This window comes from Bombyx mandarina, chromosome 23 (assembly GCF_030267445.1).
Source record: "Bombyx mandarina strain Sakado chromosome 23, ASM3026744v2".
Classification (NCBI taxonomy): Eukaryota; Metazoa; Arthropoda; class Insecta; order Lepidoptera; family Bombycidae; genus Bombyx; species Bombyx mandarina.
In genome coordinates, this window is record NC_143229.1 from 19,060,054 (window position 1) to 19,078,829 (window position 18,776).

Below are 18,776 nucleotides of genomic sequence, written 5' to 3' on the forward strand. Positions count from 1 at the left end.
GCGTGTTTAAAATCACAAAACATAAGATGTCATCCTACGATGGGCTTTAGAGTATTATTATTGTTTTGGGTGCAGCTTTGATATACGCGTGGTTGATTCAACAAAGCTTTTTACGAGTCCCGATAATTTTTATTTTTTATTTCTTAGATGGGTGGATGAGCTTACAGCCTACCTGGTGTTAAGTGGTTACTGGAGCCCATAGATATCTACAACGTAAAATGCGTCACCCACTTTAAGATCAAATTCTAAGATCTCAAATATAGTTACAACGGCTGCCCCACCCTTCAAACCGCAACGCATTACTGCTTCACGGCAGAAATAGGCAGGGTGGTGGTACCTACTCGCGCGGACTCACAACAGGTGCTACCACCAGTAAAAAAAGTAAGTATCTGTACGCGACGGCACCAAAAAAAGGTGTGTGAAACTAACCTGCTGTATATCAGGTTCGGCGAGGAGTTTGTCGTAGTAAGCGTTGGCTATGACGGTCCGCGGGTTGACCGGCAGGCTCGGTATCGGCGGCGGCACGTCCGCGCTCTCGCTGCGCTTCTTCTCCAGCAGCACCTCCAGCTCGGGCGGCTCCAGGTCGGCGTTCACGACGTTCTGGTACTCGGGGGGCTCCTCAGCCTTCGGCGGCTCCGCCTTCCTCGGGGAGCCCTCAGCGGAACGCAGACCGCTCTTGTTCGGGTACATGAAGTTGGCGACTGGTATTCTGGACTTCGGGGGGCTGTTCTCGACTTTAGGTCTCTCGTCTTGCGCGCTGTCGTTCCGTTGCTCGGTCGACAGGCTCTTCTGTAACGCGGGAGTCTTCTTCTCGGTCAGCGGCTCCGAGCTCTGCCGCAGCAGCCTCGAGTTTCTCAGCTCTTTGGACTGCCGCTGCGAGATGTTGCGCAGGAACAGGTTCTCGTGGTTCTCGTACAGCCTGAAGTCGGGATCGGTTCGGTTCTCGTTCGCGAACGGGTTCGTCGTCTTCGCGTTCCGTGGCAAGATCTCGGGCAGCTGTTCGAGAGAACAATAAATAATAGTTTTTTTTTTAATAAAATATAATATTTTTTTTACACTATTTTCAATTTAAATTTATTAAAATTTATTTACTATTTTTTAGTTGAATTTTGTATAAAGCGTGTTTTTTGGTTTTTTTAAACAATTATTTATTTTTCATTTTTTAGTTAAATTTTCTATAAAAGCGTATTTTTAAAACGATTAAGCACTTTAACATCAGTTCCTGTCTTATCGACTATAGATAAAAATTATATAAATTGGCAAAAATCTTATTTTGCAAATTGAATAATGGAATAATCTTATCAAATTAGTGTATTGTCATCGGTCCTCGATAAATCTACAAAGTTTGAATGAAATCTGGCCGTTTAAAGTGGGTAAAAATCGCGTCTAAAGGAGTCAGTTACAAACATACATACAAGTGAAGCTAATATAAAGCGTGTAAAAAATAGAGATCCTGCATCGCAGGGGCACACCAGCGTGATACGAACAGTCGGAATACTGACACTTGACGAAATACCAACACGACAAGGTTGAGGGATGGGGGACAACCTAAACAGACTTGGATGGACTGTGTGTGGGAGGGATATGCTATAGAAGTTTGCGAGTGCAGAGATTACTTATGATAGACTAGAGTGAATTGGAAGAAGATAATGACAACGTTTCCTGTAGTCGTACTATTGGCATTGGTAATTATGGGCTCCGTTAACCAACTAACACAAGTAGAGCCGGGAGCGCTTACACTAGTCTAAGCATCGATTAACGGAGACGACGCACCACGAAGCCGACAATAGCCGATTGTCTCCTCCGAAAGGTCGATGTGCAGTAACTATTGCCAGGGGCTGTACAATGTACTGTAGGCGCGCGAGTTCATGTCCATCCTGAGGAATGCGGTAGTGCTGTGACCTAGTTAATTACGGTTATGTCGATAATAACTACCGATTTAGTCAACAGCTGTCAATTTGGTTTAATGTAACTTAAGGTAATTTTGCAATTTATGAAATAACTTAAATGTGATAAGTAATTACATGTTTATTTCTAATAGAGAAAAATATTTTTTAAATTGCAATTCAATCACTATCAAATGAAAAGACAATCGACAGATCAGAGTCGGAATCAGTATATATCTTTTTTCAGTAGGTTTTTTTCTATCTGAACTTGTTGGAAACGGAGTAGTCATGGCTATTTTTTAATTTATTTTTTATTGCTTAGATGTGTGGACGAGCTCACAGCCCACCTGGTGTTAAGTGGTTACTGGAGCCCATAGACATCTACAACGTAAATGTGCCACACACCTTGAGATATAAGTTCTAAGGTCTCAGTATAGTCACAACGGCTGCCCCACCCTTCAAACCGAAACGCATTACTGCTTCAGGGCAGAAATAGACGGGGCGGTGGTACCTACCCGTGCGGACTCATAAGAGGTCCTAACACCAGTAATTACACAAATTATAATTTTGCGGGTTTGATTTTTATTACACGATGTTATTCCTTCACCGTGGAAGTCAATCGTGAACATTTGTTGAGAAGAATTTCATTAGAAAAATTGGTACCCGCCTGTGGGATTCGAACACCGGTGCATCGCTACATACGAATGCACCGGGCGTTTTATCCTTTAGGCCATGACGACGCCGCGACGGTTAAATAACACAATAGCGTTATCGTAAATTTTCGATATCGATAAACGCGCGTCACAACCGTCACGGACAGCACTCGACGTCAGACAAATGCGGGGAAGCGGGCGAAGGCGGGGCGAGCTGTCCCCCGCGCGTCGCCTCTGGCCCCGATGGACATGAATTCGCGCGCATACAGTACGTCATATCGAGGGGTGAAAGGCTATTCGGTTTAGGCGACATTTCGCTTAATACGCGACGTAAATATTTGTAATTGAAGGTGCGTTTCATGTAGTACTTCAATTAAGTTTACCCCATTCAAACAGCTGAAGAAGGTTTTTCATTATGATATGTCGACGCAAGTCCATGATAATTAACAAATGTAATTGTTCTGATTATGAAATCAATCATTGTGTCGAATAAATTGGTTGTTTTTAGTTATTAATTAGTTTTATGATTTTTGGAATGTGTTTTGCGTTAGATAAAACCTAAAATGAATTGATGAAATTATTGAGTTGTTTAACAGTTGAAACATTCGTCGCCATTTGTAGACCGGATGTTTCAACTTTGATTAAGATTTAAAAATTAATTCAATTGTTCATAATTACTTTCGAAATGTTTAATTATTTTACGAATTATTTTTGTAATTAAAATTAATCATTTAGAGAAGTTGCAATTTAAATAGTGGGTTGACGTTTTGCCGCCCGACGCCATCTTTTAGTGTTTAATTTCGCTGGCGCACGAAACTACGATAGACGAATGTTAAAACACTTTTTGTTCGAGCGCCGGGCGGTGAAGACGTGGTGAGCTGGTGTATTATATCTTGTGAGTACCTACCTATTGTTTTATTATAATTGTGATTATAAAACTATTACTTTGAGAACCCTCTGGTGTCTTGTAAAATAAATTGTTTAGTGTGTTTCTGGTTGTGTTTTATTGTTTGCGATGAGTGCGCTGAATAGTGAAGGCAGTGAAGTTGGCAATGCTGACGTCACTGCTTTTAAAAGTTCCTCTGGACCAAACCCCTCGTCAGATGTTTTTCCAAATTTTAAACTTTAGATGGCTCTCCTGTGAAGTTGCAAAAATGTCGCTTAAGCCAAACAGCGTTTCACCCCGCGATATTATGCACCTTTGTTTTCAGTGATAATAAATAATAGTTTTAAAAAACTAAAAAAAAACACGCTTTTATAGAATATCCAACTAAAAAATAGAAATTAACTTTTAATAAATTTGAATTAATAATAGTGTAACAAAAATGATTTTATTGTAAAAAAAGCGTAAGGTGTATGGTATCAGTAGTTATAAATATTTTATGAACAGATATGAATAGAAGGGTTATTTTGATAATATCATGAAAAGCACCCCACGCGTATTTTTCATTTTTTAGTTTAATTTCAATTTTTTCAATTTTTTTAAAGTGTTGAATTGTCATCGGTCCTTAATAAGTATACCAAATTTCGGGTTAATCCAACGTTTTGTGGGGGTCAAAATCATGTTCAAAGATTCCGTTACATACAAACATACATACGTCTGAAGCTAATAAAAGCGTATTAAAAGCTTACATCGTCAACGGCGCTCAATGAGGCATCGTCGATCATTGAATCCAGATACGCTTCCCTCTCGTGTATCCGGTCAATGGTTCGAGTTCGTCTGGCGCTACCAGTTTCTTCCTCGTCCGTACGTTGATCTGAGAAGTACAAGAGCATAAACAGATGAGCTAAAGGTTTCATTAGTATTAAACGTTTACCGGAACCCTTAAACGCGATAAACTTAATTGCCCGCTTTGAGCCAAGAGATCGAAATGTCGACTGTATTGAATATCTATACTAATATTATAAAGAGGAAAGATTTGTTTGTTTGTTTGTTTCGAATAGGCTCCGAAACTACTGGACCGATTTGAAAAATTCTTTTTCCATTAGAAGCCGACATTGTCCCTGATGAACATAGGCTACTTTTTTTAATTTTTTTTGTTTTTTTTGTTTCATGTGTGTTTTAATGTTTCCGAAGCGAAGCGAGGGCGGGTCGCTAGTGTATTATATAGGCGCATAGTCACTATTTACTTAACTAAAAATAGTTAAAGTTAACTTGTGGTCTATACTGGTGGTCTATACCATGCGGTCCATGCCACTCATGATCGAACACTATGGAGGAAAGTCACATGTGGTCATGATCCTCAATAATGAAGGATGAAGAAAAGTATAACCTTTATCTCTCGAACCGTGTCACTGCTTCGTAGAAGAAGCAAGCAAAGTGGCGGTACCTACCCACAAAATCTGAGTCAGACTAAATGATACAGTTGGACTATTACGTGACAGCTTCGCGTAAAGATACAGTGTAGGCGGATCAATATAGACCACTCCCGGCTTGCCCAGTACACCATATAAGACCGGATTGTCGTAACTATTCCTTAAACGTGCAGGATATTTCATAATTTCGATAAAAGCACCCCACTTTTTTTAAGCACGCAATCGAAAACAAATTCCGAGAGACAGGGTCATCACCCTCAAATGAAATTCGCCATACATCTCTAGCCCAGTGAATATCTTGATCTTATCTAGAAGAATGAGGTTTTAAATAGAAAATAAATAGAGCTTCGGAGACTATACAACGTATACTGGAATTATAACTTTCTTAGAACTACTACAAACATCACCTTCGCTGTCGGCTAGAAGAGGCTTAGAGCTTTCTTCGTTCTCGTCGCCCAACTCCCGGAAACGGCTGATAAGACGCTCTTCTTCTGAATTGTTCCTGTTAAACAAAATAGTGATTATATTGATCTTTTTTTATTTATTGCACAAATGTGGGTAGTATTACAGAACAAATCAGAACGTCTAATGTAATATTACTTTGCGGCAGAAATAGGCAGGGCGGTGTGGGATCACTCGTACGCAGGGCCGGATTTATAGGAGGGTAACCGAGGCAAAAGCCCATAACAGAGACATTGGAACAAAAACTTTCAAATTTCGACAAGTAAACATTACTAAACATCTTTTCTTTCCTCCGAAATTTAATTTCACATAATTCTTTCCTTTTTCCCCCAGGCCTCCAAACCTCTAAGTTCGGCCCTGCTCGTGCAGAATGACGATACGCCAGCAAACGCTGGTTGGCGCATAGCATAAGTCTGCCGAAAAGGCCGTTGTTGATTCTCCGGTGAATCCCTTGGTGTCTTACGGAACCACGCGGAGAAATATAGTGGTTCTCTTCTAGATCAGACACCAATTAATTATTTTAGCAGTGAAATGGGTGGATTTGAGTAATAAATACTTGAATACATTGTTTTTATTGACTTTGTAGGTAGACGAGCATGCGGCCCACCTGATGGAAAGTGGTGACCGTCGCTCATGGACGTCAGCAATGCCGGGGGCAGAACCAAGCCGCTGCCTACCATTAAGTACGCTCCGCAAGCCTCGTTTGAAGAAGGACATGTCATAGCGCTCGGGAAACACCGTGGAGGGGAGCTCATTCCAAAGCCGGATGGTACGTGGCAGAAAAGATCTTTGGAAACACACTGTGGATGAACGCAGCGGTTCCAGTTTATATGGATGAACTCTGCTCCGATGGCGGGAGGTGCGATGATAAAAAGGAGATGAAGACATAAGATGAATACATTGCAACTGTGAACTCGATTTGCAATTTTATTGATTAACCCGTTATTTAACAGGTTATTCATAGGGGGATCATTAGAATAATTCCTGAAATCTTCTTGCCAGTTGCTGTCTCAGGTTAAAGAATTTAAAAATTAAGACGCATCCTTTGAGAGGATACATAAAATACTACAACTGCGGATGAAAATGTTTTTTTTTATTGCTTGGATGGGTGGACGAGCTCACAGCTCAACTGATGTTAAGTGGTTACTGAAACCCATACACATCTACAACGTAAATGCGCCACCCACCTTAAGATATAAGTTCTAAGGTCTCAAGTATAGTTACAACGACTGCCCCACCCTTCAAACCGATTACCGCTTCACGGCAGAAACAGGCGAGGTGGTGGTAACTACCCGCGCACTCATAAGAGGTCCTACCACCATATTATGAGTACTTTGATGGGTGGTTGTGATTAAAATCCCCTGATCTTCTACGGCCGGCTGAGTGACCAACACTCCTTATTTTTTTAAGCTATCTTCTTGCTACAAGGTACCTGTCGTCGGGAGAGTCCCCGCCGGCGCCGGGCAGCGCGCGCCGCGATGAGTGGCTGAGGATCTGCATCGCCAGCGACCGGACGAACTCACCCGGACGAAGGCTGCTCTCCGTGTTGCTCTAACACCGAAAAAAACATTTACTCAAATCGCGAACCTACGCCTCTGACGTTACGATCTAGTTTGGGTATCGCAATCTGCTCACAAGGACATACCTCAAATTCTTTCACTCTATTTTTCAAAAAGGCCTTTTAATATATTTAACACATTAGAACTGATTACTGTTTGAATTGTTAAATTTGATATCCCACTCTCACTCACCAGACCGCTATGAGGTCATAAGCCGCTATGTGCAGCCTTCTCTAATTATTTGATGACAACAGCTGGCACTACTAAACCCGTCACTAACTTAACGAATAGTCAGTCCAAAACTTCTGCCCAATCATTCTAACACAGCTGATTCACAAAATGAATGAGCTCGATGGTGGAAGGGATGCACCAGCTGACAAATGCTAAAAATCCTTAAGAATATCGCGGTATTCATGAACTGACCTGCAAGAAATGCCTGGCCAGCAATCTCCGGTTCAATGCCCTCTGCTGCCTCGCTTGAGGACCTTGACCCGGCTCGCTAAGCTCTTGACAAAGAGCAGTCTTTCCGCTGCCCGCATTACCTATTCGAGAAATTTTCCGCATCACTAATAGCACAGTTATCATCACAAACGACATCACTTGCAGTGTCGTATCAAAACTACGAATACCCTGGAGTTTACCACACGGCCATTCTATTGGATTTTGGCCCATCCTTATTGGCTCAAAATCGCAAGGCATTCTCACGTTATACCGATAGAACCTGCGCCGTTAAAACACTTTTATATATCTGATAATGTAACTATGAAACTTTAATAAACCCGTTTTCCCTCAGTTTCATGATCACTCAAAGGCTGAACTCAACGTAGCGCCTTTCTACCAAGTGTGGACACAAATCACCGTCCAAGTTTGAACCTGTCCTTCTTGAAACAATTTTTCATTAGTCCTCAGCGGCAGACACCTGCTTACATTTGCTCCTGGAATTCCTGATTGTCCGTGAGCAACAACGGCCACTATCTACGAACTTTTTTATTGCTTATATGCATTCACGAGCTCAGGGCCCACTTGGTGCTGAGTGGTTACTGTAGCCCATAGACATCTACAATGTAAATGACGCCACCACCTTGAGACATGAATTCTAAGGTCTTAGAGTAGAGAAAATCTTCAAAAGTACAGAATAAAAACTGCCTCAACCTCCAAAACGAAACGCAGTACTGCTTCATGGAATAAATAGGCAGAGCGGTGGTATCTATGCGTGCGGACTAACAAGACATCCTACCACCAGAAACGCGATCAACAGTTTACAGTTTCTGCGATGTCCCACCTATAGTCCAGTCGAGTTGGGCCTCTGAAAGCTTACCGAGAACCAGCACGCCGCAAGTCTTGCTGACCGGTCGCTGTTCGAGGCAGTGAGCGATCTTCTGAAACGCCCACTCCCTGCAGAAGAACCGTCGTTTGTCGGTCGAGGTCGCGGCTTCGGGCACGCGATTCGATGACGAAGATTTACGCATCGGACGAGGGTCCTTGTCGCGAGGAGCCGACGGACTCAGCTGTGCTCCTGTAGAATGTTTAGTCGCATAAATAAACACGCAAACCAAATACTCGACCATCATTCCAATCAGAGATTCCTATCAGGGCTGATGATTGGCATCAAAAAGGCTGTGATGAACTATATTTTTAATAAGCTTTTATTAGCTTCAGACGTATGTATGTTAGTATGTAACGGAATCTTTGTATATGATTTTGACCCCCTTCAAAACGTCGGATTAACTCGAAATTTTGTATTAAGGACCGATAAGAATTCAATATTAAAAAAAATGGAAAAAAAATTGAACAAATTGAAATTCGACTAAAAAATGAAAAATAAATAATAGTTTATTTACACTATTTTTAATTCAAATTTATTGAAATTTATTTTCTATTTTTTAGTTGGATTTTCTATGAAAGCGTATTTTTTTAGTTTTTTAAAACCATTATTTATTAGTTTTTACGTATTAGTTCCTGTTAAAGCCCTCACTATTTCAATTTGTTCTATAGTTGCATTTTGTAGGTAAGTTTAAATAATAAATAAACGGCGTAAGCGACTTACCGTCGGCATCAAAATTATCTCTATCCCTGTCTTTGTCTCTCTCACGACGATGTTCCCTGCCGCCTTCTCTGTCGCATGGGAAGCCTCGGTGGCGTTCAGTCGGCGTGCGTTCGTGGCCGCGAACGGACGTGACGCCTTCATTTAAAGGAAGAGATCTGAAACATTAAATGGTTTCTAAAATAGCTAATAACTTTCCAACTAGGCTTGAGGTGGACTTAGAGTTAAAGCATAAAAAAATATGGTGCGCCTGCAGCTTGGTGCACGTAAAAGATGTGAAACTTCTTTTGCGTTGTGTGTGTTTTGTGTATGTTGTGGTTTTCTTCGTTTTTCATCCTTAAATCAAAATTTATCTTTTAATAGGAAATGCTGTGTATAAAAGAAACGACCTCTTCAACATTTATATATTTATATTTTAAATTATATATAGAAAAATATATTTATTAAGTCCTTCATTAAAAATAAAATTTAAGATAGTCAATATGTTATTGTCATCTACAGGAGCAACAAGAAACTGATAACAAGCCATCTAGTGGCCGACGTCCGTAAACAGAATGTGTATGAGAGAAGCGACCTAGCTCGCTTTCTCCCTCTCTCCGCGGTCGAGTGGTTCGCGAGACGCTCTGTCTATTTTCTCATTCTTGCTCGTACTAAAATGTATCTTTTCTCTCTGGCTATAACGAATCAGTCGCGAGTTAAATTTTACTTTCAAGACGCCTAAACAAGTTTCACTTCAGAAAATATTCAGAAAAATTTTTTAGTCCTATGAATCGTAATATTTTTACTGGCGAATTTCAAAGTCGTATTTAAAGAGTTAAGCTAATGAACGAGACAACAAATAAATGGAAACGTCAGTAGTAGTAACACGTAGATGATGTAGGATTATGTTGGCAATGAGAAGAAAATGAAAGAGATTAAACGTTTGTATAAAAGTAGAGATGAATGGATGCACGGTATTGACTTGAAATCAGCACCGCCTTATTTCTTCTTGTAGGTGTCATTAAAGAAGTATATTTACCGGATAATTCTTCACAGAGTTCACACAATCATAAATCGGCTACAATGAATAATCTGCTTCAAGCTACTTCTGCTGCAAATCCGGTTTGAAGCATGGACGATTTTCTACGATAAATTTGAGCCTTCGCCCTGGTCTCTCAATTCCGATAGGTTCCAGTACCATTTTATCAGCTATGGTTCCTGATACAATCCATCAAATCAGTACAACATAGCTTATTTTAAGCACTTGACAAACTCACCTGAGATTAACACGATGTTCGGCCTGCCTGACGGACGAATGGCGGTGCTGCTGTTGCCTCATGCTGACCTGGTACTGCCTTAAGTAAGCTTCCACCTTTCCTTCGCTGCCCTCATTCTTAACTCTCTTCCCTTCCCTCCTAGCTTCCCTCTTCTCTTTCTTTTCCTTATCGATTTTCCCGTCGGCGTTCGCAAAATTACCGCCGTTGTTACAAATCAAAGGATCGAAGTCCGGTTTCGTGAGGTTCTGACGTGCCTTCGAGCTCTTCGGCTTGTACTGGCTTTTTGGCACAACCTGACTGTAAATTGGCATTTGATTGGCCATTCTTATGTTTAACTTTGGTTAGGGGTCGATCAGCTAATTTTACTAATTAAAAAAAAAAAGGCTTTGGTAATATATATTTTTATGTCTAAAGGAACGTTTGAGAAAGGAACCCTTAGGCCTGAAGTATTATCACAATTTGGGAATTCTGGTCATGATGGTGATGTCATATTCAGCGATTCGTGGATTTCTTCACGGAGCCGCCGCAGGGGAACTGGAAAACAAAAAGAAAAATCATATCAATTTGGATTCAAATTATTTACTACACACTAATATTGATGCGTCACTTATAAGGACCAGTTGAATAATAGCGTGTGTGTAATGTGGCCGCAAAAGTTTAAAGCAATTCGTATCAAACTGTTATCTTGATGAAATTCTTGTGAGAATGCTGTTATCAGACATCAGATACGAAGATTCCGTGAACTTATACTTGCGCTATATCATGACTCGATGTAAACATATCAACGTGCTGAGATTGCGCACATCATCCATCGTGTATAAGCGGTGCTTTTCAGCCACTGACTATAGTCACCCATGATATACAGGCGACGTCGCCGGATCTTCTCAATGGATCGCGTTTCCGATCGTGTGGTAGATTCTGCGAAGCACTGCTCTTGCTAGGGCCAGTGTACGAAACACTTCCGGTTTGAGCCCCGTGAGCTCACCTACACGTTAGGGTGAAGCTGAAATAGCCTCTCAAGGCTATGGCATGGGTAGGAAAATAGGCCACGTTTTGTGACGAATGCCCACAGTCACCGATAGCAGGGAAATAGATGAAGACACTTGGCGTACTCGTACGATAAGTTGGAACAACATTATCGGGTATAGTAAACGACTGCGGGATCTTTACCTAGCTCATCACTTTGCCCGGAAGAGCAACGGCTTCATTTTTTTTTTTGTTCGGTACTTGTGTGATAATAACGAAAGGCCAAAGAAATAGTCTTTGATTTGCGCAAAGTTTCGCTTAACACGCGACATTAGTCTTTGTAATTAAATGAGCTTTTTATTTGTTATTAGCATCAACAGTTTTTAATTGAACTTCAATTACGTTAACACCAATCAAATAGCTGAACAAGTTTTATTTTTTTTATGATGTTTTTTTCCAAATTCTAAACTTTAAATGGCACTCATTCGCTCGTAAAAGTTGCAAAAATGCCGCTTAAACTGAATAAGCCTTTTTCCCCTCGATATGCGCATGCAAGGACTCTTTGAAAAAGTCCTTAGCACTAATCAGGCTTATGTAAATTCGATAGTTACCCCTTACAAAGAATCCACACCATCACAAATCCCAGGGTTGGCACCGATTTACGTGGCATGTAAATTGTAATGTGGCCGGCCAGAACACATTATTAATTTCTATTGTCACTATCGCGACCCTGTGTTTTTCGTGGCGGAAGGCGGTTTCAAGGATGTCCTTAATCACTGAACAATTGAGAAATCGATAGGAGAGGGAATGTAGCACGCTACTATTAAGCCTACTGAGTTTCTCGCCGAATCTTCTCAGTGAGTCGCGATACCGATACGGTGGTAGGTTCTGCGAAGCACTGCCCTTGCTGGGGTTAGTGTTAGCAAATTCCCTCAGGTTGAGCCCGTGAGCTCACCTACCCGTCCGCACGTAGCTGGAATAGTCCCTTAGCTACCAGCGAGTAGGTACAGAAAAAAAGGTGCTACTCCAAAGACTAGACACCAAACAAGGCCCTTTTTACCGACAAAATCGTTGCTAACAACGCTGATATTCAATGCTCAATCGAATTCAGTCAAACAGATAACCACCTTCACTGAAGTCGGTTAAAAACCCGTAATCGACCGAACCGAAGGGCCCGTACGCTTTAAACGAACTTCACCGAATGCGAATTACTGTTCTGATCCATTGCGTTAAAGTCGAAAATTGCACGCGAAAAGCATTTAAAAAGATTATGAAGCGTTTCCTTCTTAAGTTCTCAATTACCGGAAGTTATATAATCATGGGGCATCTTTTATTATTATTAAGTCACCACCTTGTAGGTGTTGAGTGGAGTCCAGTGTGCTTAGTGCGAGCTTTTTAACGTTCTCGATCGCGTAAATGTTAACTCAAATTCGTATGCAATTGGAACAGCGCCCCTAGCGGCAAACGAAGGCAACCGTTCTGACTCCATACAAATCTGAGTTAACTTTTACGCTAACGAGAACGTTACAAATTCGCACTGAGCACACTGTAGGTTACGACGAGCGTCTATGAAGGTCGTTCCGGTATCGATTGCCGTGGCTCTCTGTCTGTCGAACGTCTGAATCGCGCTTCGGTTTATGGGCTGGACGCGGTGACGTCATCTATCAACCGACTTTCAAAAATAAACGAGGAGCTTCTCAATTCGACTGTACATTTCTCAGTGTATCAGGGTATGACCAGTAGTTGTTGTTTTATCCCTAGTTGCCTTGTGGTTATATTGATGCTATTTTCGATCTTATAATGATAGGGGAGTGCTCTGAGAAATTATTCGAGATGATACCATCATCTCATTTTTACCCTCGCACCGCCCACCACCGGAGTAGAGTTCATCCATACTACCTGGAGCCACTGCGGTCATCGTTGGATTCCACAGTGCGTTTCCAGAGTTTTTTTCCACGTACCATCCGGCTATGGAATGAGCTCCCCTCCACGGTGTTTCCCGAGCGCTATGACATGTCCTTCTTTAAAAGAGGCTTGTGGAGAGTATTAACCGGTAGGCAGCGGCTTGGCTCTGCCCCTGGCATTGCTGAAGTCCATGGGCGACGGTAACCACTCACCTTCAGGTGACATACGCTCGTCTGCCTACACGGGCAATAAGATACTGTCGTACACACTCACGTGGCGGCGGCGCGGAAACCGCACAATGCCGCTCTCGACGGGCAAACCAGACATCGACTCGACGGCCAGTTGATATACGAGCATAAACGACAAATATGTACAGAATTTAAACAAAAAAAAAAAGAAAACCCACTGAGTAAAACAAAACCAACACGAGAGCATCATCAACATAGTCGAAAGTTTTGTAGGTGGCGGCATTTACGTCGTAGATGTCTATGAGCTCCGGTAGCCACTTAACATCAGGTGTGCCGTGAGCTTGTCCACCCATCTAAGCAATAAAATAAAATAAGGTCGATGTAATATGCACCATTAAGTGTAACTCAAAAACTACTGGTCGGATCCTGATGAAATTTAAATGGGACCACACGAGAAGCACCGGTTTTATGTAAAAATCATGAAAATTGGTACATTTGGGAGAGACAAAAAAACCGAAAATTCACTTCTATAATGACTGTGAGTGTTCTAAGTGTTAATACAGCCTTAATTTGCACTTCGGTAAAATTTTTATTTATCCCGAACCCCAGTGCATATCGATATTTTAATTACTCTACAGTTAACGCATAGACCTAAAGATGACCAACCAACGTCAAGTGTGCCGTGATCTCGTTCACTGATCTACGTAGCAAAAAGACAGCCCTTGTCTTTAATAGAGTCAGCCTGTTAAAAGTCACGTCGAATACCCGTCTCGACCTTCAGAAATATTCGAGGATCAACCCCTCGCTGCCCCCTGATAAATTATGGATGAGGCACCTTTGAACAAATAGACCAAGGCCTTAACGAATTTAAGACGGGATTCGGAACGCAAATATCACGCAACGCTTACGTACGAATGTGTGTTATACAAAGATGATCAGTCGTCTCCCTCTTCCCTCCCCTTTATTTCCCCACTACCCTCCGTTGGTGGAGAGTTCGTGCCCACTACTGGAACCACTGCGTATAGATAATTGATGCCACGTATCAGGCATTCCCTGCTTTTTTTTCTCCTACTTATTCTGATAGCCTTGAGAGGCTGTTTCAGCTTCTTCTTGGCGTGTAGGTGAGCTCACGAGGCTCGGTGGATGTTGCTAACATTGGCCCTAGCAAGAGCAGTGCTTCGCAGAATCTACCACCGGATCGGAAACGCGACTGAGAAGATCCGGCGAGAAACTCAGTGGGCTTATAAGACACTTCTCATGAGCGCTAGACCTCTCAGCATCGTCGCGGCCAATATGATCGTTTGTCAAGATAATAAGATAAGAATAATATAATAATAATAATAATAATATATAATAATAATAATAATAATGGCCGATTGTTGCCCACCTCGCCGGAGTGTGTCCTGCCGTCTTCCCAGGCGTGGCAGTGTTTAATACACTATAATAATAATATATAATAATAATAATAAGACCAAAAAAACTATAACAAAAAACTTGATCTCTTGTATCGAAAGGTTAGCTTTACTTCGAATAAAAGTTGAGGTTTAGGCCTCTTTAAGTTTGTCTTTCCGCTTCGGCGAATTTAAATAAGGTCCCGCGCCGCCCTTAGCCGAGTTCTCGTACGAAAGTTGGGATTAAGTTCGAACCGCGGCGAAGGCTTGTTGGCCGCAAGTTCCAGTCCTAAGTAAGCCTAAGTTGAAAACGCCTTTTAGTCGACATTTCAACGAAGATCGTGGACCTTTACCCTGCACCACTTTTTTTGTGGACCACTGAGTTACTCGCGGAATCTTCTCACTGGGTCGCGATTCCGATGATAAGTTCAGCGAAGCACTGCCCTTGCTAATACTGGTATCAACAAGTCGCCAAACTAAGCCACGTGAGCTTGCGTGAGTCCGGTGAAACTAGGATAAACCCTCGAGATTACTAGCAAAGGTAGGCAAAAAAAACATTTTTTTATACGAGAGGGTATATTTTCCTGATCAAATCAAATCTCTCATTACGCAAACTAATCGGAGGACTGCCACTATCAAACGTATTTATGTCGCGAAGCAGTCAGGCGTTTCCGTTTGGGGGGTGGGACTTTGGAAGTATCGACCAAGGGAGGATCTTTACTGAGCTAATGAAATTGTTCGCTAGACCGACGCTCCGAATGTAAACCTAATATCATCAGCATTAAGAATTTAGTGACAGTACAAAAGATACACAAACCCATAGTGAGTTACGAACAACATAATATGTGTGTTATTGTTCGGATTTTTAATTATCGCGGGCCTTTAGTGCGGCTTACTGTAATCATGAAATTCCGTAACGAAAAAAACCTTACACCCCTCACTCCGCCTACCATGTAGCTCGCGTTCAACACATTCACACGTTGCGCTTGTGTAGTGTTTGTGAATAAGCGCGTGGCGTGACGTCACACTGCATGCGCATCATGAAAAGTCTGCCCATCTCTCTCTCGCGCGGTCTAGCTTATGAGTGTGAAGGGGACAGTTAAGGTTTTGCTTTTATTAATGTTTAATATAGCGTGGTCTTGTTTTGTTATTGTTTTAATATTAAATTATCATTGTCTAATTATAATTGCATAAGTTAATAAAAAATGCTATGCAATAGCTTTATTTTTTATATATGCGTACATGTGTACGTGTAAAGAAAAACCATTATTATTTAAAACTCTTTAGTTTTAAAAAAGGATTTTTCTTCAGTTGCATTCAGTGAAGTCTGTCATTCAGTAAATTAATGAATGAATGAATGAATGATTTATTTTATTTCAGACAACAACAACAAGTCCATATGTGTACATAGTATCATTGAAACATACTTAAAATTACCAAAAACAATAAAATAAAAAAGATACATTTAATAACAATAAATATCAGTTGAATACATTTAAAATATTCCATTCAACTGATACTTCGAACCAACCATTATTATTACTTTTATTTTTATTTTGTCCGCAAGTGAAAAAGAGAGATCAGTTTTGTATAGTTTATTAATACTGATTACTGTTTAATTGTTAATATTAATTTTAAAGGTGATTAAGGGCTTTAAATGTTGTTTTCTTATTATATGACGGGAAACACATTTAGGTATTTTATTGTTTATTAATTCTGAAGTACCTAATCCACATCGTTATATACGTAATATGAATGTAATTGAAGTGACACTTGTCACGTACTTCTTGACAATTTATCGATGTTTTATTTTGATAATCACTTTGTTGGTACAACTAAATTAATATGTCGTGGAAAAACGACTTGAGTAATATTAAGACATTGTTTTGATTGTTATTTAAATGATGAAATGATAAATTGATAAATATAAAAAAATGTAGAGTAGACGCCGTAATGCCAGAGTATAAAATGGCGGTACCCGTGGACAGAGTCAGATCCACTTTGATAAAACAGCACGACACGAGAACCCTCTCATCGTGGCCGCCGGTAACTACATTCCCGATCCTGCGGAAAGAATGGAAAGCAGTCGACGTCGCCCAAAACACGTCATCTCGGATCCTCCCGATCCACTGACGGTGCTTCTAGGTACTTCAAGCACAGGTCACCGTTCTCGTCGAACCCGTCGCTTGCGACGAAGGGCTCGATGAGTAAATTAACTCTCAGACACAGCCCACTGAGTTTCTCGCCGGATCTACTCAATGGGTCGCGTTTCCGATCCGGTGGTAGATTCTGCGAAGCACTGCTTTTGCTAGGGCTAGTGTTAGCAACACCATCCGGTTAAGCCCCGAACCTACTAGTTATAATTACGCTGATATGGTCTCCCTAGACCATCAGCTTAGGTAGGAAAAAAAGAAAAGGCTCTTTACAGGATAATTTCTAGAAATCTGAATATGAAATACAACAACAAACAAACAAACTTTTTATATATTTATTTGTATATAAGATAAGTGTCACGTACTTACATAAAAACTTAGACTGAGAAAAAAAAATTATAGTTTTAAAAAACCAACAAATTACGCTTTTATAGAAAATCCAACTAAAAAATAGAAAATAAATTTTAATAAATTTGAATTAAAAATAGTGTAAGAAAAAATGATTTTATTGTAAAAAAAGCGTGGGGTGCTTGCTTAGAATAATTACACAACGTTTCAAAGTTGAAAAGTAAAAGAGGAAATTTCGATCGTTTCGTTGGTCCATTGGTCGTGAGTGATCCTGAACATGGTGCCGGTTCGATTACTCGGTCTGACGCTCCGATAATTGTTCTAAAAGCTTTTTGACATTTTTTTGGAAGGCAGACGACCATACCTGGCGTGGGGTGCATGGTATCAGTAGTTATAAATATTTTATGAACAGATATGAGTAGAAAGGTTATTTTGATAATTCATTTTTCATTTTTTAGTTGAATTTCAATTTTTTTTTCAAATTTTTTTATTAATATTGAATTTAGATCAGTCCTTAATAAGTATACCAAATTTAATCCGACGTTTTGAAGGGAGTCAAAATCATCTTAAAAGATTCCGTTACATACATACATACGTCTGAAGCTAATAAAAGCGTATTAAAAAGATAATCACGTGGAGGACGAAAAAAAAAACAAATTTTCATAAAACGAACCTCGCCTCGTTACGGAACGCGGGGCTGGAACAGCAGCGCTCATTTCCCGCGTTTTTTTTTTGCTTTTTTTTCCTTTTCTTTACAAATTCAACTTGACAATGGCGCCGCGTCATGTGGGCTGCATGGTATTATTTTATTATACATGATGTGTCCTCTTTCATATTTTATGCAGAAAATCGTAGAATTTTTAGATTATCGTACTAAAATTATTATATCGAGGTGTGAAAGGCTATTTTGGTTTAAACGATATTTTTGCAACTTTACACGAGAACCATTTAATATTTAAAATATCTTTAGCTATTCTAATGAGGTCAATTTAATAGAAATTAAATTAAAAACATCGAAATTTTGATGCTAATATAAAAAAAAAAACGCACCTTTAATTACAAAGATGAATGTCGCGTGTTAAGCCAAATGCCGAGGATCAATCAAGCCGCGCAAAACACCAAGATATTTTGTCTTTTTTTTCTCTACCTATTCGTTGGTAGCCTGGCTATTCCAGCTACGATCGGACGGGTAGTTGAGCTCACGGACTCAACCTGAGAGAATTTGCTAACACTAGCCCTAACTAGAGCAGTGCTTCACTGAATCCCACGGAGAAGACTTAGCGAGAAGGAATTGTTTGAGATGATCCCCTCATCTCCTTTTTATCATCGCACCTCCCGCTATCGGAGCAGAGTTCATCCATACTACTTGGAACCGCTGCGTTCAGCGACAGTGCGTTTCCAGAGGTTTTTTTTGCCACTTACCATCCGGTTTTTTTTTTTATTGCCTACATGTGTGGACGAGCTCACAGCCCACCTGGTGTTAAGTGGTTACTGGAACCCATAGACATCTACAACGTAAATGCGCCACACACCTTGAGATATAAATTCTAAGATCTCAGTATAGTTACAACGGCTGCCCCACCCTTCAAACCGAAATGCATTACTGCTTTACGGCAGGGGCGGTGGTACCTACCCGCGCGGACTCGCAA

General features: G+C 40.7%; 1 protein-coding gene across 3 annotated transcripts in view; it reads right to left on the bottom strand.

Annotated features, from left to right (window-relative positions):
• The window catches only part of LOC114249773 (uncharacterized), a 100,322-nt gene that overhangs the window by 50,250 nt on the left and 31,296 nt on the right, over window positions 1–18,776 (bottom strand). For all 3 annotated transcript variants that reach the window (XM_089737284.1, XM_089737285.1, XM_089737286.1), the window contains exons 2-9: window positions 10,177–10,710; window positions 8,924–9,078; window positions 8,195–8,392; window positions 7,300–7,418; window positions 6,750–6,868; window positions 5,263–5,357; window positions 4,172–4,296; window positions 430–996 (exon numbers count right to left, since the gene is read on the bottom strand). In XM_089737284.1, the coding sequence (XP_089593410.1) occupies window positions 430–996; window positions 4,172–4,296; window positions 5,263–5,357; window positions 6,750–6,868; window positions 7,300–7,418; window positions 8,195–8,392; window positions 8,924–9,078; window positions 10,177–10,499 (1,701 nt within the window). In that variant the 5' untranslated portion in view covers window positions 10,500–10,710. The remainder of the gene's footprint in view (window positions 1–429; window positions 997–4,171; window positions 4,297–5,262; window positions 5,358–6,749; window positions 6,869–7,299; window positions 7,419–8,194; window positions 8,393–8,923; window positions 9,079–10,176; window positions 10,711–18,776) is intronic.